We start from the raw sequence: 24,564 nt of genomic DNA on the forward strand, positions 1-24,564 counted from the left end.
TTTCTTCTTGGCAAGAGAGGGTAAGATTTTTTAAATGGACAGTTTATCTGCTTTGTCGCCCCCTGGCGATAACCTCCACCTTTGCAGCGAAGCCACTAGAGTCCCCGTTACCGCTCTTCCGAGAAAGAAAACCAAGACGCTCTGCTAAATACGAAATGCACTATTTAAAAATGAGTTTAAAGCCGTATGTTAAAATCATGTATTAATTTAACAGGGGCCCAGTGCTGTGATCACAGAAACAGTACAGGTTATAACCACCTAACTAAGATTTAGAGCAGTGAAAACAAAGTGAAAAAAACAATTTCTGAAATTCCTGGTTATGACCGTACTCATATGAGTCTGAGTACAGCCTGCAAACAGCAGAAGTACTCTGAGTAACCGCAGGAGACAGTGAAGTAATGCACAAGAATCCCAGGCAAGTGTATCACAAGACTTTTATTCTACACCAAGTAGAATCACAGTAGACAAGCACCTTCAAGCAGTTAACTTAATTTCATTCAACATTCACATTCCCCCACACACAGAACCACAAATGAGGACACTGACACATGACTGTGCTCTTGTCTGAAGGGCTATGCATTATGCATATTGTGACCTCAGAATGTTTAGTTTCTGAGGCTAATCTGTTTCAGAAGTAAAGTGAAGGAGAATTGTCAGGGCACTTCACAGCACAGAATGTTTCCATACACAGAACTTTGTGTATAAATTGGAAGTGCACTTAAAATCGCAAACAGGAGGTGGCCCTTTACACAAAGAGATGCGGAGGTCTGGAACAAGCAGCTGTGATGTTGAAGCCGATACCCTGGCTTCATTCAAGGAATGGCAGGATGTGATCCTCAGATCCAATGTGCTGACCAACTTCCTCTCGTTTCTAATGTTTCTTATGCGCTTATGAAGGGAAACGCTGAAACTTGAACCGCAATATTCATCCTAATGTGACAAAAGCACGCAAGATAGATTTGCTGTCCTCACTCTCTTCCGCACCCCTGGACACAGCGTGGAGGAACTGGCACGTCACGCTCTACGTGAGCCAGGAAATCTGCTCCATACGGCCGTGTGACTCATGCTGTCCGCACAGCTGATCGCGAGACAGCAAAGGAGGAAGATGAGCTTTTACCCTTCAATGACAATAAAACACAAGGTAGCCCTGCGGGCTTGGATCTCAGCAGAGCCTACAGGCTGACCAATATCACAAACAGGGTTTTTCTCCATGCTCATACTGGCTCCCCCACATGATCAAATATACATACTACAAGAGTTGCTTATACTGGCTCCTCCAAATACACACTAAAGGAGTACAACATTAAAAAAAAATTGTTCGATGCACAGTAAGACCTACTGTGATCGGTTTTGATCACCATGCGATTAAAAAGATACTGCTGCTTAAGAAAGAGTTCACAGAAGAGCAGCCATATTGATTCCAGCTCTAAAGACAGGCCTTGACAGGACATGGCATGAAAGGTCCTGAAAATAAGAGATCGCAGCAAGGCTGTGATTCAGACATCAATCCCAAGGACTACCGTGAAATGAAGGATGAATTGCAAAACAAAATCAGCACTCCCACAACTGCTGATCTTTTACCGAAGGAGCCCCAGGACCCAAGGAGGCATGGAATTAAAGTGCAGATGCCTTAAGAACTGAGAATGAGAGGCAGTGCTTAGCAGAAAGTGGTAGGTGTCTGGAACAAACTGCCCATCCAAGAACCAGAAGCTGACTCCTCGGGACTCCTCAAGAAATGGATCGATGAGCCTCTTCAATCAATTCCACAAGCCACAAGCAACCAGGCACCCCAGAAGGGCTGAGTGTCTTTTCTAATTTACAACCTTCCATATATTCAGAAAGACCCAAGGCATCAGGCTGACACTGGGAAAGACCGTACATGCGAAGGGGTATCAGTCACAGGACAAGAACTAGCCTGACCGTCTTTGCTGGATAGAGCACCTCTGAAAGGGGAGAGACTAGGTAGGACAGGTCTGCTGGTCTGAACAAGGGAAAGATCACTCACACACATCCCCCGGCTCACACACAACATGACCAACATGACAGACAGCGACAGGCTAGCAGAACAACCACACACAGAGACAGCGGGGGGCTGGCTGGTCCACAGGTGTGCTCCTTGACTCTACCACAGCTGGGTTTCTCTGGTCTCTGAGATAATGTGACTGGCTTTCTGCAGCGCCTAGGGTGTGGAAACACACAGAGATGACACATTAGTTGAAGTTCTCAGAGACAGAGGATTTAGGGACAGAGAGTGATGCACACAGGGAGTGATATATACTCATACGTCATGACAGAGACAGTGATGCACACAGAGAGTGATACATACAGTACACATGCAGTGACAGAGGCAGTGATCCACACGGAGTGATATACACATACGCAGTGACATAGGAAGTGATGCACACAGAGAGTGATACACACACGCAGTGACAGAGGGAGTGATGCACACAGAGAGTGATATACACATGCAGTGACGGTGGCAGTGATCCACACAGAGAGTGATACACACACGCAGTGACAGAGGGAGTGATGCACACAGAGAGTGATACACACACGCAGTGACAGAGGCAGTGATGCACACAGAGAGTGATACACACACACAGTGACAGAGGCAGTGATGCACAGAGAGTGATACACACACGCACTGACAGAGGCAGTGATGCACAGAGAGTGATACACACACGCAGTGACAGAGGCAGTGATGCACACAGAGAGTGATACACACACACAGTGACAGAGGCAGTGATGCACACAGTGAAACCCGCACGCAGAGTGACACACACAGACCTCCAGCATGCTGGCAGCCTCTTTCCTCTGCTGGGCTGTGTCAGCGGACTCCGTCAGCAGCTCCTGCAGCAGGGGGGATCTGTATAGCCGCCCGACCAGCTCGCTCTGCAGGTGCTCCTTCACATAGTTCACCAGGAAGTGCATCACTGTCTTCGGCACGCTAGGGCACAGATACCCCAAAACCTCACAAAGACATCAGGACACCCTTCTCAGTGCTACCCCCTGACACCCCTGATGTATAGATTCCTTGTTATCACACACTGGCACCCCACAATAAAACACCTCCACCCAATAATTACTCACTGACACCCTTCTATCACTACACTGACAGCTCACTATCAGACACAGGAGCCTCCCAATACAACAGCAACAACCAGGCAGAAGAATCTGACGCCCAGATATCACTCAACGACCCCAGATCATTGCACACAGACACACTGTGCTCACACCTCCGTCATGGAAACTACGCCCCCATGACCTCTGACCTGTCCTGAATCCTCTTGCGCACGATGAGGAAGTAGGACTTGATGAGCTGCTGGATGACCTCGCAATCAAGCTGCTCCCGCGGGGTCAGCCTCCGAGACACCGGCACTGGCTGACAAACAGGGGGCGCTACATTAATAACTGCGCTGAGCTGGCAGCAGGAGTCACTGAAGCCGCAGTGTGCAGCTCATCCTGCCTTTTCACAATAATCAAGATATAGAGTACTTACACATATGAGATGTGATGATGACTTATGCATTACTGTCTTATTAAAATAATATTAACACTTATGAAGTAGAATGTGAAATTTTGTGCAGCGATGCTTGTTTTCAAAGATATTTAGGTGCTGCAGCATGTTTGAGTTTTTTCTCACCAGCACACTATGTCCAGTACGGGCTGCCTGTGAGTCTCTGCCCTGGCAGTGCAGGTTAAATCCCGGCTCCGCCCCCCCCTGTGACCCTTGACCCCTGACCCCTGACCCCTGACCCTGCCTGGAGCTCATACCGTGTCCAGCAGGTTGACCGCGGGGCCCCGGGAGGGACTGCTGAAGGCCGTCTTCTCCTCGCTTGCCTTCTCCTCGGCAGCCCTGTCGCTCTTCCAGCGCCGGCTGCTGTCCTGCACCGCCTCCGCCTCAGGGGGAGACACAGCGGGGTGGGGGTAAGGCTCGGCGAGAGAGCGGGAATGAGCGGGAGGGGCTCATGGTGTTCAAGGGGAGCTGAAGTCCCAGTTTCTCAGACCGGTTAACAAGATTTTACAAATTTCAAATTAAGCACAAAACCGTGAACTTTGTGAAAGTACTGTAAGAAGCCTTGTCGTCGCAAACTCACATTAGAATTAGCAGGGTTTGTGACGTGAAGCGACCCTTCCTGCTCACTAGTCACTGTACTGACTAATGTAATGTGATGTATGAGCGAATAAGTACAGGTTGTGCGCCAGACATTTCACCGCAGAAATGTTCCAACGTGATCTGCACGCAGAGTTAACAAGTAGTATTTGTGTGGATTGAAAGAGATGTTTTCACAAGCCTGCTTGTTTACGGTGTAATAGTGTAATACATTTCACGTCACCAGAGGTTTTGTTGTCTCATTCTGAAATGCTGAACATGGTGCTGCGCATACCTGGAAATTTAGTGTATTTTGTGATGTAAATTGGAGGTTTTACAGTTTACTGTGCACATTTTACTTTTATTGCGGTTTGAAATGCACTCATCAATGCTGATTCTTTCTAACCCAGAAATATAAAAATAGTGTTGCAGGTCCCCTTTAACACAGGAAACCTCTCGTGTGTATGGGGGGATACTGGGGATCCATGTGCAGGGGAGTAGTGGGGTGCCCATGTACAGAGAGATAATGGAGTAACATTTTGCAGAAAGGGGGGAACTGATCTAACTATGTACAGGAGAATACTGTAGTAACTGTACAAAGGTATATTAGGGTACTTATGTACAGGGGAATTTTGGGGTACCTGAGCACTGTTGACAGCAGCAGAGACTTGGGCAGCATCCATGAAGTCGGGGTGCTTGGTGTTAATGTAGGCCAGTTCAATTGCCACCAGATGATGCACCTGAAAAAGTACAAGGTCACTCATTCTGATCAGAGCACCGTACGCCACCTGGTCAATATGTGAGCACCCAGACTCAGTTCTTGTTGAGCCTTCCAGGAAATCAGTGCCTTCCGGTTTCCAATATTGGCTTATCATGATCAAAAATGATTGATTCAACTGGTCATACAAAATATTCTTTCAAGTCCCACAAAATTGTTTATTCAAATGATCAATGAGAGGTGTTAAGTTACGCAACTCAACGGAGTAGTTAGACCAGTGCGTTAATGCAGTAAGAGGGCTGGAATGGAATCCAGGAGAAAGGGTGGGTCTGACAGTCCTGGAGACTCTGGAGGGACTCTGTAAGGCCATTAAAGAACTGGTGTTGGCGCTGACCGCAGGTGTTTCCACGAGGGCGAGAGGGCGAGCGGGCGAGCGGCTGATGGTTCTCACCATCTCGTTGGTGATCGGCAGCCTCTTCCTCAGAAGCTTGGTCACCACCTCCGCTATGGAGTCGTGCAGCTTGGGGAAGCGCAGCAGCTCCTGACGGACAGACAGACAGTCGGTCAGTCAGTCAGTCAGTCAGACGGACAGACGGACAGACGGACAGACGGACAGACGGACAGACACTGTCAGCCCACTGCCTGGCGTTCGCTTCGTTCTTCACTCCTGCTGGAGTTCCAGCCTTGGCTGCAATCTGGGAAGAGCTTCATGTTCACTTTTTAATGAGTTTAGTGCGGAACCTCATTGTAACTTTATGTTGTTTATTGAAATGTATGAGATTTACAGTGCACTCGAAAAGCATCTCATTTAAAAGCGAAAGGTAACTTGTTTAAACACAAGAAATATTTTTGGTCTGTAGTGCTAATAGGCTCCCACAGCTCTTATTGTATCATTTTCTTGTTTTCTTTTTCGCTGGCTTATGTGGAACACTAACACAAGAACGTCAGAATGGCATCTTCTCGTTTACAACTTCTCCACTGACAGTAGGTTCTCCTTTACATCTGCGACTTTCCAGTTCTGCTCCAATCTCTCAGTTACGGAACTGAACCCTTAAATAAACTGATAAACGTTTCAAAAGTTTCATCCACTCACATGTTGGAGAGCTGAAGTTGCTTCTAAAATACAACACTTAAAAGGAAGCCTCCCAAATGTCTAAGAGCTGGAAACAATGAGAGAAGTCAAAGTCATCAGATTGTTAAGGGGGTTTAAGGGTTTTATCATTCAATTAAGGGTTCAGGTACCCATCTGAGAGCTCAGGAACAGGTGAAGGTTCATTCCATCCTGAAAGGCAGAGAAAAGAAACACAATGTTTCGGCTCTGGAGCCTTCCTCAGGTCTGAGGGAGAGAGGAAAAGTAGCATAAATAAGGCAAAGGAGAGGTAAGAATCAGCAGGGAGCAGTGGGCAAATGGACATAAAGCAGGTGAGAATGAGCGTCCAAACTTGGTTCCTTTCTTTTCCTTTCAGCGTGGAATGAACTTTTCCTTGTTCCTTTGCAGCCTACGCCTGCTGACGCAGCTCCCTGCTCAAAACCCCGCTGTCCGAGAGCTCGGCTCGAACAACACAGGCAGGTGCGCGGGTCTCCAGGACCCGAGTGCGCTGCTGTGCCTGGGGTGGGGTTTAGACACCGCAGGCGGAGGTGTCGTGTCCCGGCGGCCCGCTGCCCGTCCCGCCCCGGTACCTGCGTGCTGTAGGAGGAGCAGTGCTGGATCATCTTCTGCAGCTCCTCGTGCACCAGCTCCACGCAGCGCAGGCTGGGCTCCTCCAGCCGCTTGATCTGCCTCTTCACCAGCAGCTCGAAGGACACCTCGGGCACGAAGAGCGCCGGCCGCGGGCCCTGCGCTCACACACACACACACGCACGCACTGGGGTCAAGACGCCACACCTGGGCCGGTGAAAGTGCACGTCATCGCATTTACAAACAGGCCCTCAGCATGTTTCCCTTCATCGCCTGTTTACGCTCTCGGTTGGCAACACCTCCCATATTCTGCAGACTTGATGTCCTTCCTCACTCCCCCATATGGATTTAGACTGGCAGTGCCACCTACTGTGCCAGTGTATCACCCCTGGGCCAACATCAGATGGCCAAACTGAGCCAGTTGTGACAAAATGTGGGGCAGGGTCATAGAGGGAGTGTACTTTGGGCCTAGAGTTTTGAGAGGCCATTACCCTCTTTGACCCTGTCTCTTTAAAAAGTGGTAGTTTCCTCTGCGTAAGGGGAGGTGGAAACTACACATCCCAAGATGCCTTGGGGGAAATGGCCTGCTCATTTCCCATCTAAACAGTCTCAGCTGTGAGGGATGAGCTGCCTGCTTGATGGCTTTAAAAGGGTGTGGCAAATATTATTCTTCCTTAGCGTGGTATCTTGAGTGTGTTTTTTGGACACTGTTTTGTGAATGACTTGAGGCCAAAATTACTGGCTTTTCTCAGGAAGTACAAGGTTGACGTCCTGGTCGGTTGTGACTCAGCAACCCCTGAAAACGTCACACTATACGGTACATCAAATCCTCAATCTACAGTCACGTACTGCAGATTTATTACCCACAGTATTAACCATCATCTTAGAACGTGGACAACAAAGACACCCAAAAATGAAATAAGCAAGGGTAGGCATGGAATTCTGAGACAAAAATTCCCCTATAACAAAACAGATTTGGTTGTTATTTAAAGATTGCATAATTAAATGAGTCAAGGCTAAACCCTTTTTAAATCTAAAGGTGTAGTAATGGTATGAACCTTAAAGTATTGTTGAGACACATATGTAGAAAACAATTAGAAAAATAATGCAATATTCTACACAATTGCCTACAAAGCCCGGATCTGGCTTGGTCCATGGCACAGAGCCCATATGGGCACACAGACTGCTGTGGGCGGCTGGCACAGACGTATCCCAGGTTTGCAGGGCTGCCGTGGCACTGGGCATTACCGTGGCATTGCGGATGGCGGTCAGGATGTCCAGAGTGGTCAGGCCGCTCAGCGGGTCGATGGACTTGAGCGTTCGGCCAAACGTCTCATGGAAAATGTAGCAGATCCTGGCTCCTCCACAGCTGAGAGACAGATCAAGAGTGAAAGAAAAAGACTTATAAAGGGAGAGGTGAATGAGTCCCAGGGCGCATTTGTGGGTAGGTACATGCATACGTCTCTGCTTGTCTGACTTCCTCTCTCTGCGCCAGGCAGTCCATCTGGGTGTTACTGCACTACTAGGCCTGTGTTTCAAAAAAGCTTTGGCTCAATCTGTAGAGGCATGTGCTTGGAGCGCAGATTGCACTCTGGGTAAAAACCCACTATCTGCTTGAGGGGCACAGCTGGTGCCACTGGAGTGAGAGTGTGTCCACTCAGCCTTCCGACAATCAGTGACCCCCCCGAGACATGCGGCGCGCCTGCAGTGAAGTCGGGGTATAAAGTGGCGCAACTCTCCTGTTAGCCAATGGGGAGCCTGCAATGTGTCACATGACCAATGTGGGCGGGGCAAAGGAGCCATCCCATGTGTGTCACGAATTTGCGTGTCATCCTTGCACAGGGGCCATGCTAGAAAGCCAAGCCTTGAACCAGGCGGGTATGCATCAAAGCAGCGCCACAGTGCGAGCGCATCAATTTCCCTACAGGATTAATAAAGTATTATCTATCTATCAGTGACTCACAGCTCGGAGGTGGTGATGTGCCGCGCCGTGCCCTCGATGGTGTTGCAGTACTCGCTGGCGAACTTGGTGACGATCTGCAGCAGTGTGGCGCTGTGGTCTTCGACGGGCTGGCCATAGCTGCTCAGCAGCCCCTGGTACTGCGCACTCAGCACCGTCACGCGCGTCTTCAGCTCGGGCAGGCAGTCGCGGATGTGGTGCATGAGCAGGCGGTTGAGCGTGCGGGCCAGGTACCGCGCGCCGCTGCGTGAGGCCAGGGAGGGGTAGTGCCGCTTGAGGAAGTCCTGCTCGTCCTGGAGGGCCTGAGCCAGGCTCTTCTGGGTGTTGATGTCGTGCTGACTCCTGGGGAGGAGGGGCGTCAGTCGGTCAACATGATCAGCCTCTGCAGCACACTGTCCACACTGGCTATAACGGGCCGGTCTGACGATAATGACATGGTTTTTACCCCCAGTAACTTTTCCTTCCCTTTCCCTTTCATTTCTGTAGTCCAAGAAGGGGCTAGAACTCCATTTCCCAGTGGGCCACACAATAATTGAGAACTGCAGGATTCTCTGAGTTAACTGAGCTAATTGACCAGCACCCCAAGATGCCACAACTCATATGTCTTATGACACCAGGGTCCTGGAGAAGTGGCAAGCCCTAAGAAATAGCACTCAGATAGGCCATTATCACACGGCTCTAAGAGAAATGTGCTCCCCATAGAGCCCTGTTTGATCTACTGCATGACTGATACATGAGGGCATTGCTGGTTTCCAGACACTGGGCCAGAAAGCAAAAACAGAATGATTCAATTTGATTCAAAACACTTTATCCATCCCCAGTGGGGCAATTTCAGAGCTCATTGGCTTTACTCTCCCTCCACTTGCTCTCCTGAGCTGAGCGCTTAACCCAGAAAACAAAAACATGATGCATTTTACTGCCGTGTGTTTCATCCACAATGATTGTTTTTAAAGTTTATTTTTTTCTTTAAAAGAAATTGCAGGGATAAAGAATTCCAAAACGCCTGCAACAGAGTGTCTGCACTTTGTGCTGTGTGTGCTGTGTTCTGCACACTGCATAAGCCTGGTACAAAACTTCTGTTAATATTCTACCTGCTATAATATCTCTTTCTGAGTCAGAGATTGAATCAAAGAAGCTGGTTATTAGAAGCAGAAGCTCTATGCAGTTCAGAACTCAACCCTTGACCTTGCTGACCTGTTGACGACCCCTATGATGCCCAGTTTGACAGGGATGACTCTTCCCAGCAGCACATCCATGGCGTCTGTGCCAGCGTCCATCAGGTCCAGCTTGGTGACCACAGCCAGTGTCCGGCGTCCTGACGCAGAGAGGGGGTTCACAGACACAGATCAACACAAGCACACAACATCAACAAAGCCAAAACATGTCAAGGATTCATAAATGTTTCACTGATCGCAACCTATCGGAGGGATTATTGGAGATGTGAGCTGGACTGCATATGTAAAAAAAGATGGCCAGCAGCCATATCACCCTGCAACTCACAACTGACAACCTGCTGAAGTTCAGCAGGTGTGAGCCTGGCCAGTACCTGGATGGGAGACCTGCAGGGAAAGCTTAGGATGCTGCTGGAAGAGGTGTTAGTGGGGCCAGCAGGGGGCGCTCACCCTGCAGTCTGTGTGGGTCCTAATGCCTCAGTATAGTGACAGGGATGCTATACTGTAAAAAGGCACTGCCCTTCGGGTGAGACGTAAAACCAAGGTCCATCGTCATTAAAAATCCCAGGGTGTCTCTCAAAAAGAGTAGGGGTGTAACCCCGGCATCCTGGCCAAATTTCCCCCTGGCCTTTACCAATAATGGCCTCCTAATAATCCCCATCTCTGAACTGGCTTCGTCACTCTGTTCTCCTCCCCACTGAGAGCTGGTGTGTGGTGAGCAGACTGGTGCATCATCCAGGTGGGGCTGCACACTGGTGGAGGTGGAGGGGAGTCCCCATTACCTGTAAAGCACTTTGAGTGGAGTGTCCAGAAAAGTGCTATATAAGTGTAAGCAATTATTATTATTAGTAGTAGTAGTAGTATTAACACTGAAGCAGTACTTTCACTGAAACAAATGAGAGTAGTGTGAGCACCCTCTTCAGCAGTGATGTAAGGATCTGCCCAGCGTCTAACAACAGCCCATCCCCTCAGCTGGAGGCCTGGACTTGCAGTGTCTCAAACAGGGCTGTGTCCAGGCCTGCAGCCACACCCGACCTCAGGCAGTACAATTTCTGGCTTCCGAAATCAAACCGGATAACACCGAAAAGAAGGCTGCATTTCAAGGTCCCAGAAAGGCGACTTTGGCAGGCAGGGCGAGAGGACAGCTGGTCTCACCCTCGGGGTCGACCTCTCGCGCCAGTTTGAGGGCCTCGGAGGTGGCGAGGTCAGTGTTGGCAGCCGTGACGGACAGGATCAGGGAGTTGGGGTTGGAGATGTAGCTCAGGATCATCTCCCGCACCTGCTGCTCGATGTCATCTGGCTGGTCCCCCACGGGCACCTGGGAACGCAGGACCCCAGGAAAATAATAACAACGCGCAAGTCTTGGACCACTGCCTGTTAATCCACTATTGTGCATTGTTACTACTACAACCTCAGGTGTTAAGAAACGGTAACAGATGTCAGCCAACTGGCTGCAATGTATCACTATCATCACCGTCACCTTCATCATCAAGGCCATCACAATCATCACCCTCATTATGACCACCATCTTGATCACCTTCATCATTACTACCATTCTAATCATCGTCATCATCTCGTCATCCTCATCTTCGTCATCACCGTCACCCCCCCCATCTCCTCCATCACCACCATGAGACACAGAAGCTGACAGCATTCCCATCTAACCAGCCACAGCACACACACCCCAGCTCTGTCACTCTGGTTACCTTGGTGATTCCCGGCAGGTCGACCAGCGTGAGGTTGAGAACGTGAGGAGAGAAAATCTTCAAGTGAATGGGCTCAGGACTGATACCCTGTGAGAGGGAAATGGAGGGGTTAACACCTCAGCCTGGCAGACTTAACGCTAGATTGAATTTGCTCTGATTCAGGGTACAATACGCACACTAGCTGACCCCTGGAGTACAGTAACACTGCACGGCACTGTGACAGAGAGAGAGGTTAATAAACACACTGAGTGAGTGAGCGCTGCAGCACCACAATAACACACTGTGCCTGCAAGGGAAGGGAGAGAGACTCAAAGAACTTCACTGGCATAACTGAAGCATTCCAGTACTGCCAAAGCAATAGCAATTAGTAAAATATTTATAGACATTTAAAATAACATATAATTACTGTTTTAGAGGCAGGCTCCATCCTTGTTCCTTGGGCAGTAACAGGAGAGCACATGTTCTCCTAGGTTTGGGCTCTACTGAGTTTCCTCCCCCTCCCCCTGTAGGATTGGGGGCTATTCTGAGTCTGACACTTGTGTGAATTCTTGGTTTTGATTTGTTATTTTGGGGAAGAATATCCATCTGAGTATTTCTTGCAGTCCAGCAAGACGTGCATCTCTGTCACTATTGCCAGTAGGTACGCAGCCTGTCCTCTCTGAGTATCCAGGTCTGCCTGTGTCCAGTTCCTATGGCCAGGCTGTGGTCACTGAGCCTGTCCTCTCTGGGTGTCCAGGTCTGCCTGTGTCCAGTTTCTATGACCAGGCTGTGGTCACTGAGCCTGTCCTCTCTGGGTGTCCAGTTCTGCCTGTGTCCAGTTTCTATGGCCAGGCTGTGGTCACTGAGCCTGTCCTCTCTGGGTATCCAGGTCTGCCTGCGTCCAGTTTCTATGGCCAGGCTGTGGTCACTGAGCCTGTCCTCTCTGGGTATCCAGTTCTGCCTGTGTCCAGTTTCTATGGCCAGGCTGTGGTCACTGAGCCTGTCCTCTCTGGGTGTCCAGGTCTGCCTGTGTCCAGTTTCTATGACCAGGCTGTGGTCACTGAGCCTGTCCTGTCTGGGTGTCCAGGTCTGCCTGTGTCCAGTTTCTATGACCAGGCTGTGGTCACTGAGCCTGTCCTCTCTGGTGTCCAGTTCTGCCTGTGTCCAGTTTCTATGACCAGGCTGTGGTCACTGAGCCTGTCCTCTCTGGGTGTCCAGTTCTGCCTGTGTCCAGTTTCTATGGCCAGGCTCTCGTTCTTGAGCCTGTAACTCTTCAGGGTTTATTTCTCCTTGTTGTTTCTCTCCCTGATCGGGGTGCCCAGTCAGTATGTGTTGCCTTTTTAGGGCCGAGCAACAACATGGTTTGTGTTGTTTTAGTGTGTGTCCATTCTCCTTCATCACCCCCTCTCCCTCTCTCACCCCCACTGTGCTAAGGTGACAGACATCCCATCAGCTCAAAGTGACTGGGTTCCCATCATGCTTCGCGGCAGCTCTCACCTTGTTAGCTCCAGTACTGCGGTCAGTTTCACTTTGAATCTCCTGGCGAATTTCCACAAAATCTGTAAAAATCTGAGGAAGACAGGGGGTCAGAGTGGATTACTTCACAGGCAGGGCAGTCTGATCGATCGGCCTGAGTGTGCACAGCTATCGCTGCTCTACCGCGAGGGTCTTCCAGCGCTCTGCAGAGCCGACTGCAGTTATGGCTTAGTCAGTACCTTGTTTTTACAGTGAAGGAATGTTCCCCACTCTTCAGCCTTGATGCCTTCGAGAGAGAGGGAGAAATGACAGAGAAAGTGAATGAAAGCAGGAGAAAGACATTCAAACTCTGAGAGACTGTTTGCAGCCCACAGTGAGAGGGAGGCAGGCGCACACAGCACAGTGAGAGAGTCAGGCAAAAGCTGAAGAACAGCCAAACACCTTAGACCCATGCAGAGAGTGGGGGAAACTGAGGGGCAGAAGCTGTCCATGCAGACAGACAAGACAGAGAGACCTGGGTAGCTGGTCTTTGAGTCTGACTTTGTCTTGTCTCCTGAGGATGAGCAGTGAACAGAGAGAGAGAGATAGAGAGAGTGGTTATGAATGAGAGAGCATAATAAGAGTAAAACATCAGAAGGAAAATCACAGCAGTGTTTAAGCTGTTGCTTACAAGCAGTGTTAGCTCAGTGCCTGGCCTCAGACTGCAGAGGGTATACCTGCAGCACACATTACATTGGATCCACAATGTTAAGAATACAGTGAAGAGGTGTATTCAGACCTGCTGCACAATTCACTTCCTGTTCCTGAACGTGTACAAGCTCAAACAGGCAGTGTACTGTATGTAGCAGAGTGACAATTGTGACAGTGCGGCAATGGGAGGAGCCGCGGCGAGCACCGGTAACTAGGCAACGCCCCCTGTGAGGGGGCGGAGGCACCGGTGTGAGGTAAGCGAGAACCGAAAGAAAACAAAACAAAAAGGAAAATTATAAAAATGTATGTGAAGCGCCTCCGGGACTGCCGGTGTGGTGTAGCTCCCCTTCCGGGGTGGGGCCCTGCTCGTCCTGTCGGAGGGGTGTCCAGTGTGGTTATATATTGCCTGTCCAGCTGTTCTTCATTAGGCCAAGGCTGTGACTCGTCAGGCAATCGTCGCCCTTCCTCCAGGGCTCCGCCTCCACACTGAACACACCCCTCGCATACTACACTATACTAGGACATATAGTACAGTGTATAGTACTGTGAGGATATCAGCAAACAGTAGTTACCATTTCCGGTCTGTCTGCGTTCCTCAAGCGGCGCGACATTCACCAGCTGCAACACCAAAGGTCTCCGGGTCACGATCCCTGACCCCCGGGGCAGGAAGTCCCGCCCCACTATGCTTTCCAGCACGGAGCTCTTGCCACTGCTCTGTCATTGGATGAGAAGAATGTCAATCATCCGCACACACACATCAAACACACACACGGATTCACAAGCACACACAAAGACTTACACAGTAAATGATACATTATCCGATGGCCGATTATGAGAACTTGTAAAATTGCCAGCATAATTGCCTATTTCATTTCTGAGCTCAACTGGGCCGACCTTTGACCCTTGAACCCATGACTGACCTGTGACCCCACCACTACGATCTGTGGCAGCTGGATGACTTCTGCGCCGACCGTGAGGAAGACTTCCTGCAGCCGGTTGATGAAGGGGATCAGAGCCTCCATTGTTCAGCACGCACACTGTGCTACACCGTTCCTATACAGAGAGTCCCAATACGTGAGCTGTACTGCACAACACCTAAAGCGTCAGGATACACCCAATACACACACATTGCACTGTACCTAGGGCAGGACAGGCTGTCAGCAGGCAGAGTGACGGCCCTGAAATGAAACTTTAGACAGACGCACAACGTATTGTATCTAGAGAGTGAGCCTCACTATCGGTCAGTGAATCTCCATCACCCTGGAAAGGCTTATAAAGGGACATGACACACAGAAATGCCTGAAGATTTGAGCCAGGCCAACGAAGTTTTAAAAGATTCACTGCTCCAAAACAGCACAACAAGAGATTCCAAGCTCTATTCCAAACCTTTCTGATGCACGGCGATCCCAAATCTGACCTTCGTCTTTGTCTCCCAAAACCCGACGCTCCAAGGTAAAACTTCACAAGCTCGAGTCTGTGATTGAGGCGAATTTCTTCTTCTAGAAACGTTTTCTAAGGCCATGCGTGGAGCATGACTGAAGATACAAAGTTGGCCAAAGCACCCTGAGAGCTCCATTATAGCTCATCCGCAAGGAAACCCATCCACCAGTACAGCAGGGGAGAGTGTGAACAAGGTATTCACTGTAGTCCAGGGGTGTGAGACTCAGCTCCTGAGGGCCCGTGTCTTCCACCTGAACTCCCAGCTACACAGCTGGTCTACATATCTAATAAACAGCATAATTGCTCACACATCTCTCCAGGCCTGGGGGAGCTTTATTAGTCACTGTACTTTTACTGAAGTGCGTTTTTTCAGTAAGCAACTGGAAACGACCTTGAGAAAAAAATCGATTATATGTCTAATTAAGAGAATAATCACGTTAACTGCTTAACCGACTCCACCGATCGGACGAAAGCGGAGAAGACAGCAGTTCTTGCAGGAATAAAGTTTGACACCCCTGCTGCCGACACCCGTGCCTTCAGTCACCAGGACTGACACATAAACAACAGTGTCCCCTCCCGGTACTAGGAAAGCGGAGAGAAACGGCTGAAACGCATGTGATGTCAGGACACAGGGAGAGCCCGGTCCATTCCCCCTTCACCGGCACTGCTCCCCCAGTCCTGGGCTTTGCGGAACAAAACCACGGACACGGAGCGATCCCGGTAGGAAAAGATCACGCCTTGCATCCGCTCGCAGCACTTTACACCTGCGTCTTCGCCACCGCCGGGAATAAAATTCTCCCTTCCGGCAAACCAGCGCTCCTGCTCCCGCGGTGACAACTGCTTCTCTCGCAACAACAAGGCGCCCCCCAGGAGCAGAAAGTCGCGCAGCCGGTATAACCGGTCATCTCCAAGAATTCGCTCACACTTCTTTCCCTGTACTGTCGCGTATCCATTATGAACCTGTGCTTGCACCGTGCGTTCTCTGGGCTTTGCTGTGGTTCTCCGTCGGAGTTAACGTCGTTCATCATGCCTCTCCATTCTTCACCCTGATTTCACTTGTGCAGTTGTAAACTTGGTACACGTGTTGCCAGAAACAAGGTCACGCACGCACGCACACCCACACACCTTTTCCACCCTCAGCACACGAAATCCACTGTCTTGTCTGAGCTGCATTTTCTTCAGCAATAGAAAATCGCGGCGGAGTCCCGAGGGAGCTCTACCGACGTCACAGCATTCGCCTGTCAAACCAGCAGCAACAACAACCACGCAAGATCCACGGCCACGCCAAGCCCACAGCCGACAGTCCGGCAGCGAGCCCGCTGGAATCTAACGGAAAGTAAAGAATAAAAAACCGCACGTAAACATTTTAATGAGAACTAAGCGTGAACTCGGCCGGAGGAAGCAAAATCCTTTCTTTTCTGGCATGGACGGACCTGAAGGGAGAGCGGGATGTAACCGCAGAACGGCTGAGTTTAAAAATTTGTATAAGAATGAATCCACTTCCTCACCAGAACAGATAAGCCGGGGCAGATTCCTCTCTCGGTTATCGCGGGGTGTGGGGGGGGGGGAGATTCTTCGGTTTTAAACCCGGAGCCTGCCTTGCATATCCGCCATCGCCGACCATTAAACCTCGGGGTTAAGGAAACGACTGAACCGAACCCCCGCGGTACCCCGTCTGTCTCTCCATCACGCACAGATCTGTCAGGAGGCACCCCGGCTGCGCTCTAGCTGTCGCGCAGGACAGCTGCCCTGGCCTGCGGGCTGTGTGACGTCACAGGCTCGCAGAGCAGCCGCGCAGCCGGCTGCAGCCGGAAGCTCCTGAAATCGCGTTCCTTGAAATTCCTTCTGTTGTGTTATGTAATTATTTTCGAAACGACCCGGAATTTTTGTCCCTTTTCCACTCAGTATAATTATTTACAGTATGCACATTAGCATATCTCCTTGGAAAAATGTGGGAAGAGAAATGTAAAACGTAACGAATTGACGATTTGGTATACAATATAAAAATGATTAGGTCAGGTGGGTGGCTGCGTCAGCATGCATAGGCTGCAAAGGAACAACAGGTTTATTCCATGCTGAAAAGAGAAGAAAGAAAACGCAACGTTTCGGGGAAGAGGGCTCCACGGCTGAAACGTTGTGTTTTCTTTCTTCTCTTTTCAGCATGGTATAAAACTATTACTTGTTCCTAAAAATTATTAGGACTAGTGAGATATCCCTGTTACACTATAAATTACAACCGCGTTGTATACAGCAAAGAAGCTGTAACGTTGACATTGTCCTTACAGTCGATTTTAAGGAAAAAATAGATCGGTTTTGATCCCCGCACCACCCAAGCGATTGTGTCACTGCGCAGACCTGTTTCGGTGTGCGCAGACCTGCGCCGCACGAACGAGACCAAGAGGCTGCACTTCACATCAAACTCTAAGGCGTTGATTGGCCTGTAGGTCTTAAAATGCCCACCCTCTCTCTTCGCTGATAGGCTTGCAAACATATTAAGGACCTCCTTCCCAGTGGTGATTGGATAGATAGAACATCGCTCTTTGAGAAGCAGGTATTGCTGGCTGGATTTCCGTTAACCGGGCGCTGGTTGGCTAGAAGTCGTAACGGTATCTGGTGCGTGTTTAGCAGGGCGTGTTCTCCTCTGCAATTTACAATGCCGGAATTTTAAAAACAGTTAAATGGTTCTGTCAAAAACGTTTTTGATTTGGTTCTTTTAAGCATTAGTTTAAAGATTATCGGTCATCGATACTGTCTTCATCAGAACCCAAGAGAAATGTCAATGTGTATTCGGGAGCTGTTCTTGATAGACCCAGAAGTCAATTTAAATCAGATCTAAAATGGCTATGTCTAGGCATCTGTTGAAATGTGGTTGAGTTCTTCTCACTGTGACGCCGGTGCACGAAAGATTTCCTCAAATTAAATGTGACCATTATTGTTTTTTTTTCTTTTCTGGAGAGTATAACTCATCTCATAAGAGATCAATTACATAACCATAAACAACCTCAACACCATATCGATTAATTTCCGTATCGTGTTCACAAAAAGCCAGTTTGCCACCTAGACTCAAATTCTTCCTGGCTGGCAGTCGAGAGATACTGCTGCAATTCAGTCATGTACCGCTATTTCTATTCCTTTTCTCTGAAACGTGTTCGACGTTCGCCCCGTTCAGTCCGTGACGGGGTTTGTCTTGGTTACACAGGCGTTGCTAGTGTTATTTCTCCTCAGTCAAATGATGCCTTATCAAAAAATATTTTTTTCTGAATTTGGTGCCATTTCGGTTGCACCTGAACAGAGCTAGGCAAGGAGCCATTTGAGCCAGTATGGTGGAATGTGGGACTCAGTTACTTCCCAGCGCGATACTTCCGTGTGCCCCGGAAGTAGATTCGGTGTTTGACCCTCCTGCAATAATAACAACAACAACAGCAGTGTCAATCCGAGTGGAGGTCTGTTATCGCTCCTGAAAAATAGTGGGGGTCGTCAGTGTCGTTCACTGCTGTAACATCTGCGGTGTGATTCCCCTGTCTCTGTTAATGGTAAGTGCTGGATCTGGACTGTGAAACGTGGTGTCTGTGAATGTCACTGAATTACTGCGGCTTCCCGTGAGTTGCTGGAATCAGAGATTTTTGTTGTGCTTCAATCTGAGCTAACGTGTTACTGCTTTTGTTTAGTACAAGAGTAGTCTTTCAGGTGCTCGACACTAGTCTTTAAAGTAAACCATACAAACGGATACAAAAATCGTGATAATGTGTCTGTGGCCCTGTGACCAGCGTGGAGCTGATTGGGATAATACAGGTGGATCCAGATTCACAACTCAGCATAACAAGAGCAGATTGCTGAAACGCTGATGGACTAATGATCTCATCGGCCCGTGAGTTGAAGGACCCATGAGAGTCAGATTCTACAGCGCGGCTAGGCAGCTTGTTCCTAGCGCACGGTAACCACCGTTCTGTGTACATTTTCACACATCGCGACAATTTCTTCTTGTTCAGAATTACCATAGACCAGGGGTGTCCTGCCCATCTGCAACACCTCAAGATCCAGCAGAAACCTACACTGGTCCAGTCAATCCAGTACCCAGATGATTTAGCTTGTTAAAACCAGCACACACTGCTCTTCCAGGACCAGGACTGCGCATCCCTGATTGTAGGCTCATACCATGTAGACAGACTCAGTTTGGAGCTGTACTGGCCTGTACAGCATTGTGCCATGGCTGCATAGTGAGTGAGTTCTGGGTGGACTGTGATATTGAAACCAACTCACCTCAGCTCTGGGTCACCTCACCACAGCCTACATCATCATCGGGCACAAGAAAAGTATTTAATATAGGGCTGTTCTGTCGCTGGCAGGGTAGTTTGTATGGTCATTCCTTACCAACTGGCTACACCTATGTGCTCTTTTCCAGGGTGTTCAGCTAGAGTAGGAATCCACAGACAGACATGGCTCAGCAAAGGGGAGTCAACAGTCTTCAGTTCAACCAGGACCAGAGTGAGAATTTGCCTTCCTCTGTATCTCTCTTTTGTTTTGTCCTGTTCTGTAATACAAAATGATTTGCTGTGCCCTTTTCTGACCCCACTGTGTGCCCCCAGGCTGTTTCTGCTGTGCCATGGAGACTGGGGTGAGGATCTACAATGTGGAGCCACTGATGGAGAAAGGGCACCTGGGTGAGAGATCTCTGCGTGATCGAGTCTGTCGCGTTGAAGATCTGTGAGTGTGGCCCTGACCGGTCTTCGGGCCCTGTTATAAGGACGCTGTCACATCAGTCGATGGTGTTGCAAAGACGCGGTGGTGCTGTCTATGTTGTGGAGTGACTGTGCCGTTGTCACGTGGTGTTTCAGATCATGAGCAGGTGGGAAGTGTGGCTTTGTGCTCGATGCTCCATCGCTCCAATCTGCTGGCCATCGTGGGAGGAGGCAGCAACCCGAAATTCTCAGAGATCTCCGGTATGTCTATCTGACTGACTATCTTTGTGTGTGTGCCCCAGTGCTTGTACGATTGTGTGTGTGTGCCCCAGTGCCTGTACGATTGTGTGTGTCTATCTGACTGTTCGTGTGTGTGTGTGCCCCAGTGCCTGTACGATTGTGTGTAGTCTGTCTGACTGTCCCTGTGTGTGTGCCCCAGTGCCTGTACGGTTGTATGTGTCTATCTGACTGTTCCTGTGTGTGTGTGCCCCAGAGCCTGTACAGTTGTGTGTCTGAATACTGTTCCTGTGTGTGTGTGCCCCAGAGCCTGTACAATTGTGTGTCTGAATACTGTTCCTGTGTGTGTGTGCCCCAGAGCCTGTACAATTGTGTGTCTGAATACTGTTCCTGTGTGTGTGTGTGTGCCCCAGAGCCTGTACAATTGTGTGTCTGAATACTGTTCCTGTGTGTGTGTGCCCCAGAGCCTGTACAATTGTGTGTCTGAATACTGTTCCTGTGTGTGTGTGCCCCAGTGCCTGTATGATTGTGTGTCTGAATACTGTCCCTGTGTGTGTGTGCCCCAGTGTCTTTACGATTGTGTGTGTGACTGTGTGCCCTAGCTACTGACTGTGCCTGTGTCTTTGTCAGCAGTGCTGATTTGGGATGATGCACGGGAGACTCGGGACTCAAAGGAGAAGCTGGTGTTGGAGTTTACTTTTACCAAACCAGTACTAGCAGTCCTCATGAGGCACGATAAGTGAGTACTGCCCCCCAGTGGTGAATGTACTGTCCCCAGGGATTGAACTGGTTATCCCTAGACTGAACTGAATGCTTGTGGACTGAGCTGTCTCTAGGCAAAATTGACTGCCCCGATTGATCTAATTTCTCACAGACAGGCCTTACTGTCCCTGTGACTTAACATACTGTCTGCTCAGACTGACCCTACTGTCTCCAGGTTGGGCTGATTACTTTTATGCTGTACATATTGATGTTGGTCTTGCGCTATTAACCCCCTCACACACACACACCTCCAAACCCCTTCTATCTGATCTTACTGTTGTTTACTCTTCCCAAAATTCTTCCCTCCCCTTCACTCTCTCTGCAGGATCATCATTGTCCTGAAGAACAGGATTTATGTCTACAGTTTCCCTGACAACCCCACCAAGCTGTTTGAGTTTGACACCAGGGACAACCCCAAAGGTACCTTGGAAATATGGGATTCCACGTGCCCACATTCACAGGCCACTGATCCAGCCCTCTCTCTTAGACTCAGTTCAGTGTTAATTTCATGTATGGTCCAGTGAATACGTTACTAGGTCTTGTAGTCCCTCCAAGTATCTCTTACTCAGTTTTAGCACCAGTTTATTGTAATTTCCAGAACAGCTTCCATCCCACTGCAGTGCACATGCTCAGCAGCTAACTGCAGGGCCTCAGACTCAATGCACATCTGCACTCTGCACTTTTTACATAGTCTACCCTTTATTTCTCTAAGTCTCACTTCTACATATTTATTTATTTTGTGTGTTGTTCCTGTTGTCTACATCGTGTAGTGTTGTCTGTTGTACTGTGTATGTCCCAAGAGATCAGCGTGATTAAGAATTCCAGTGTACGTGTACATATGGCAATAAACTCCTCTACTCTACTATATATCAGCCACACTGCCTCTCTTGCACAGGCTCAGATTATGGCTGCATCTCTAGTACTAAATCTCTATCTCTTTTCCTTTCCCTCTCTCGTGGAGGCTTGTGTGACCTCTGCCCCAGCCTGGAGAAGCAGTTGCTGGTTTTTCCTGGACACAAGTGTGGCAGCCTGCAGCTCGTGGTGAGACAGAAGAGTCCGTATTGACAAAGAGGTCTCTTGTATTGAGTTAGTATTGTCAGCTCACTGTCTTGTTACACATATCGATTGCAGGACCTGTCCAACACGAAACCTGGCACGTCCTCGGCCCCCTTCACCATCAACGCCCATCAGAGTGAGATTGCCTGCGTGGCGCTGAACCAGCAGGGCAGTGTGGCTGCCTCTGCCTCGCGCAAGGGTACCCTGATCCGCCTCTTCGACACGCAGACGCGTGATAAACTGGTGGAGCTGCGCAGGGGCACTGACCCCGCCACGCTGTACTGGTGAGGCTGGGGAAGAGAGACATACTGGTACCGGGAAACGCAGGGATTGGGAGATGGGCACACAGTGGCACTGAGGAAGAGTGGGAGATGGGCACACACTGGTGCTGAGGAAGAGAGGGGGACTGGCACACACTAGCACTGGGGGAGAGGGGCACACACTGGTGCTGAGGAAGAGAGGGAGACTGGCACACACTAGCACTGGGGGAGAGGGGCACACACTGGTGCTGAGGAAGAGAGGGGGACTGGCACACACGGGCGCTGAGTGAGAGAGGAAGGGGGGCACACACTGGTGCTGTGGGAAGAGGGAGATGAAGAACATTGTGGTGGGTGTGTGGATATGCAGTTGGTGTCTCTTACTGTCTCCTGTGTCTCAGTATCAATTTCAGCCACGACTCCTCCTTCCTGTGCGCCTCCAGTGACAAGGGGACAGTTCACATCTTCGCTCTGAAAGATACCAAACTGAACCGCCGCTCTGCGTAAGACTCTACCTGTCTGTCCTTGTGCAGTTTCTGCCAGCCTGTTTCCGTTTGTGTTTGTGTTGGGTTTTTTTTGCATGTACTTAATTGCCACGGTTTGTAAGACATGGCTCCCAAACTTTGAGGGACATTGTCTTATAGCACTAACCTCACTCTCTCTTCTCCCTGTGTCCGTGTCTCAGCCTGGCTCGTGTGGGGAAGGTGGGCCCTGTGATCGGGCAGTATGTGGACAGTCAGTGGTCCCTGGCGAGCTTCACTGTCCCAGCAGAGTGTGCCTGTATCTGTGCCTTTGGGAAGAATACCTCCAAAAACGTCAACTCTGTTATCGGTATGCAACAGACACTGCAATGCATTGCAGTACAGCAGTGCTACTGAGATAAATGCAATGAAAAAAGATAATTAGTGTAGTATGATACAACAATACTGCTTAATCCAATACTGACATCACAGTAAATAATAAATTATTATTATTATTACCACCTGCATGCAAAAATAGCACTCTTCATCCCAGAATATCACAGTTTTCCCAAAATATAGCGCCTTACCTACAGGTGGCCATCCTCATTTCATCCACCACTGAAGCATAGTGCCAGTCTGTGTGACACAAAGCCACCATTCTCACCAGCTGCACACGCGCTCACACCACATCGCTGATTAGGCAGAGAAGTGAGAAATTGCTTCACTTTAGGGACATTTTGTGAGGCCAGATTGCATAAGCATAAATTTGAGCCAAGATTGCATAAGCCAAATAGTCAGGACCTCAGTTTAACAGCTCCTTTGATGGATGGCACTTCCTCCTACATTGTCATCATATACCCTGTTTGAAAAATCTGGTCCAGAGGGAAGAGTGCCTCCTACTGGTCAAAATTCAACCTCATTGTGTGTAAAGGCCTCCCATCCTTGTACTGACCAGGACTGGCCTTGCATAGCTTCAGTGAGCTAATGAGATCAGACTGCACCGTGATAATGCTACAGTTGCAGTTCTGTGTTATAATAACCATGAGTGACCGTTTACAGTTATCATAAAACCCTACTCTGTTTGTACTGCACCATCCAGCCCATCTGAATTAACCCCCTTCTTTCCCTCTCCCTCCGCCCCCTTTTGTCTCAGCGATCTGTGTGGACGGCACGTTCCACAAGTACGTCTTCACGCCGGACGGGAACTGCAACCGCGAGGCCTTCGATGTCTACCTGGACATCTGCGACGATGACGACTTCTAGAAGCAGAGGGCGGGAGAGGAAGTGACAAAGGCAGGAACTGTGGGATGGGCTGGAGCAGAAAGAGGGGAGACAATAGACGCGTTAGTGAGGGGGTAGCTCCACTTCTACCCATGACCAGCCCTGTAGTGACCTCTGGACCTGACGCTGGGCCAAATGCAGTTAGTATTCAGGGTCTGGTTCTGGGATGTCTCTGCCCTTGTGCTTCAGAGAGAGCAGTGCCATCAGGATTCACCATCTCATACAGGCCCTGCTGCTGTTGTATGCTACTTGCTCCTTTCTCAGAACTCACTGTTCAAGTATCCCTGTCTCTGCACGGTGTGCCAGTAGTAGTAATTTTGGATTTCCACGGTTCTCACTCCTATACTGTATCTCCATGGGACACTGGCCCCAGTCTGAGCAGAGCTGAGCTCCAGAATCTTCCCCTGCTGCTCCCTGTGTCAGGACAGCAGGTTGTGAGTCCTGCTCTGTGATGCGCCAGGCTGCCTGCCTGCCTGCTGGGAGTCTAGCGGAGAGCAGTGTACGACGCTGTCTCTCCGAGGGCAGTACAGACTGTGCACTGAGTCTCCTCGTGTCCCTCACCAGGCTCCCTGCTGTTTGTTCTGATGGGTTTCTGACTGGTGTCCTGTCATCAGTGGTCTTTTGAGAAGATAAGTGAATAAATAAAGTTGTGCTTTGTTTACTAAGAATTTCTTGTCCATTCATCCCTCCATCCATTTTCTAAACACCTCTTCCAATTCGGGATCGTGGAGGAGCCGGACCCTATCCTTATAAGCAACGGGTGCAAGGCAGGTTACACTCTGGATAGGTCGCCAGTCCATCTCATCCATCATGCCCAGGGCAGACACACAGTCATATTCACACACCAGGTTCAGTTTTCCCAGAAGCCAATTAACATACCAGTATGTCTTTGCACGGTGGGGGGAAACCCACATAAAAA

General features: G+C 49.5%; 2 protein-coding genes across 5 annotated transcripts; one reads left to right on the forward strand and one right to left on the reverse strand.

Annotated features, from left to right (window-relative positions):
• Positions 1-416: 416 nt before the first annotated feature.
• Positions 417-16,735, reverse strand: LOC148839271 (dynamin-1-like protein). Of its 3 annotated transcripts, XM_088930648.1 has the most exons (18): positions 16,038-16,412; positions 14,393-14,525; positions 14,045-14,186; positions 13,297-13,335; positions 13,022-13,068; positions 12,804-12,875; positions 11,328-11,414; positions 10,777-10,939; positions 9,644-9,764; positions 8,453-8,791; positions 7,738-7,858; positions 6,492-6,647; positions 5,263-5,352; positions 4,735-4,833; positions 3,775-3,900; positions 3,273-3,382; positions 2,788-2,947; positions 417-2,179 (listed from the first exon to the last, which is right to left on the reverse strand). In XM_088930648.1, the coding sequence occupies exons 2-18, from the start codon at positions 14,492-14,494 to the stop codon at positions 2,123-2,125; spliced, it is 2,031 nt and encodes a 676-aa protein (XP_088786774.1). In that variant the 5' UTR covers positions 14,495-14,525; positions 16,038-16,412; the 3' UTR covers positions 417-2,122. The 3 variants fall into 3 exon arrangements, with proteins under 3 accessions (XP_088786774.1, XP_088786783.1, XP_088786791.1); XM_088930657.1 differs by lacking the exons at positions 13,297-13,335; positions 16,038-16,412 and adding an exon at positions 16,421-16,735; XM_088930665.1 differs by lacking the exons at positions 13,022-13,068; positions 13,297-13,335; positions 16,038-16,412 and adding an exon at positions 16,421-16,735.
• A 1,545-nt stretch (positions 16,736-18,280) lies between these two features.
• On the forward strand, positions 18,281-24,313 carry wdr45 (WD repeat domain 45). Of its 2 annotated transcripts, none has more exons than XM_088931243.1 (11): positions 18,281-18,445; positions 19,315-19,397; positions 19,499-19,573; positions 19,748-19,852; positions 20,462-20,567; positions 20,916-21,010; positions 21,552-21,631; positions 21,722-21,930; positions 22,305-22,406; positions 22,589-22,734; positions 23,518-24,313. In XM_088931243.1, the coding sequence occupies exons 2-11, from the start codon at positions 19,349-19,351 to the stop codon at positions 23,625-23,627; spliced, it is 1,077 nt and encodes a 358-aa protein (XP_088787369.1). In that variant the 5' UTR covers positions 18,281-18,445; positions 19,315-19,348; the 3' UTR covers positions 23,628-24,313. The 2 variants fall into 2 exon arrangements, with proteins under 2 accessions (XP_088787369.1, XP_088787361.1); XM_088931235.1 differs by having other exon boundaries at positions 18,298-18,445; positions 20,459-20,567.
• Positions 24,314-24,564: the final 251 nt, after the last annotated feature.

The sequence above is a fragment of the Atractosteus spatula genome, chromosome 2 (assembly GCF_055471065.1).
Source record: "Atractosteus spatula isolate fAtrSpa1 chromosome 2, fAtrSpa1.hap1, whole genome shotgun sequence".
Classification (NCBI taxonomy): domain Eukaryota; kingdom Metazoa; phylum Chordata; class Actinopteri; order Semionotiformes; family Lepisosteidae; genus Atractosteus; species Atractosteus spatula.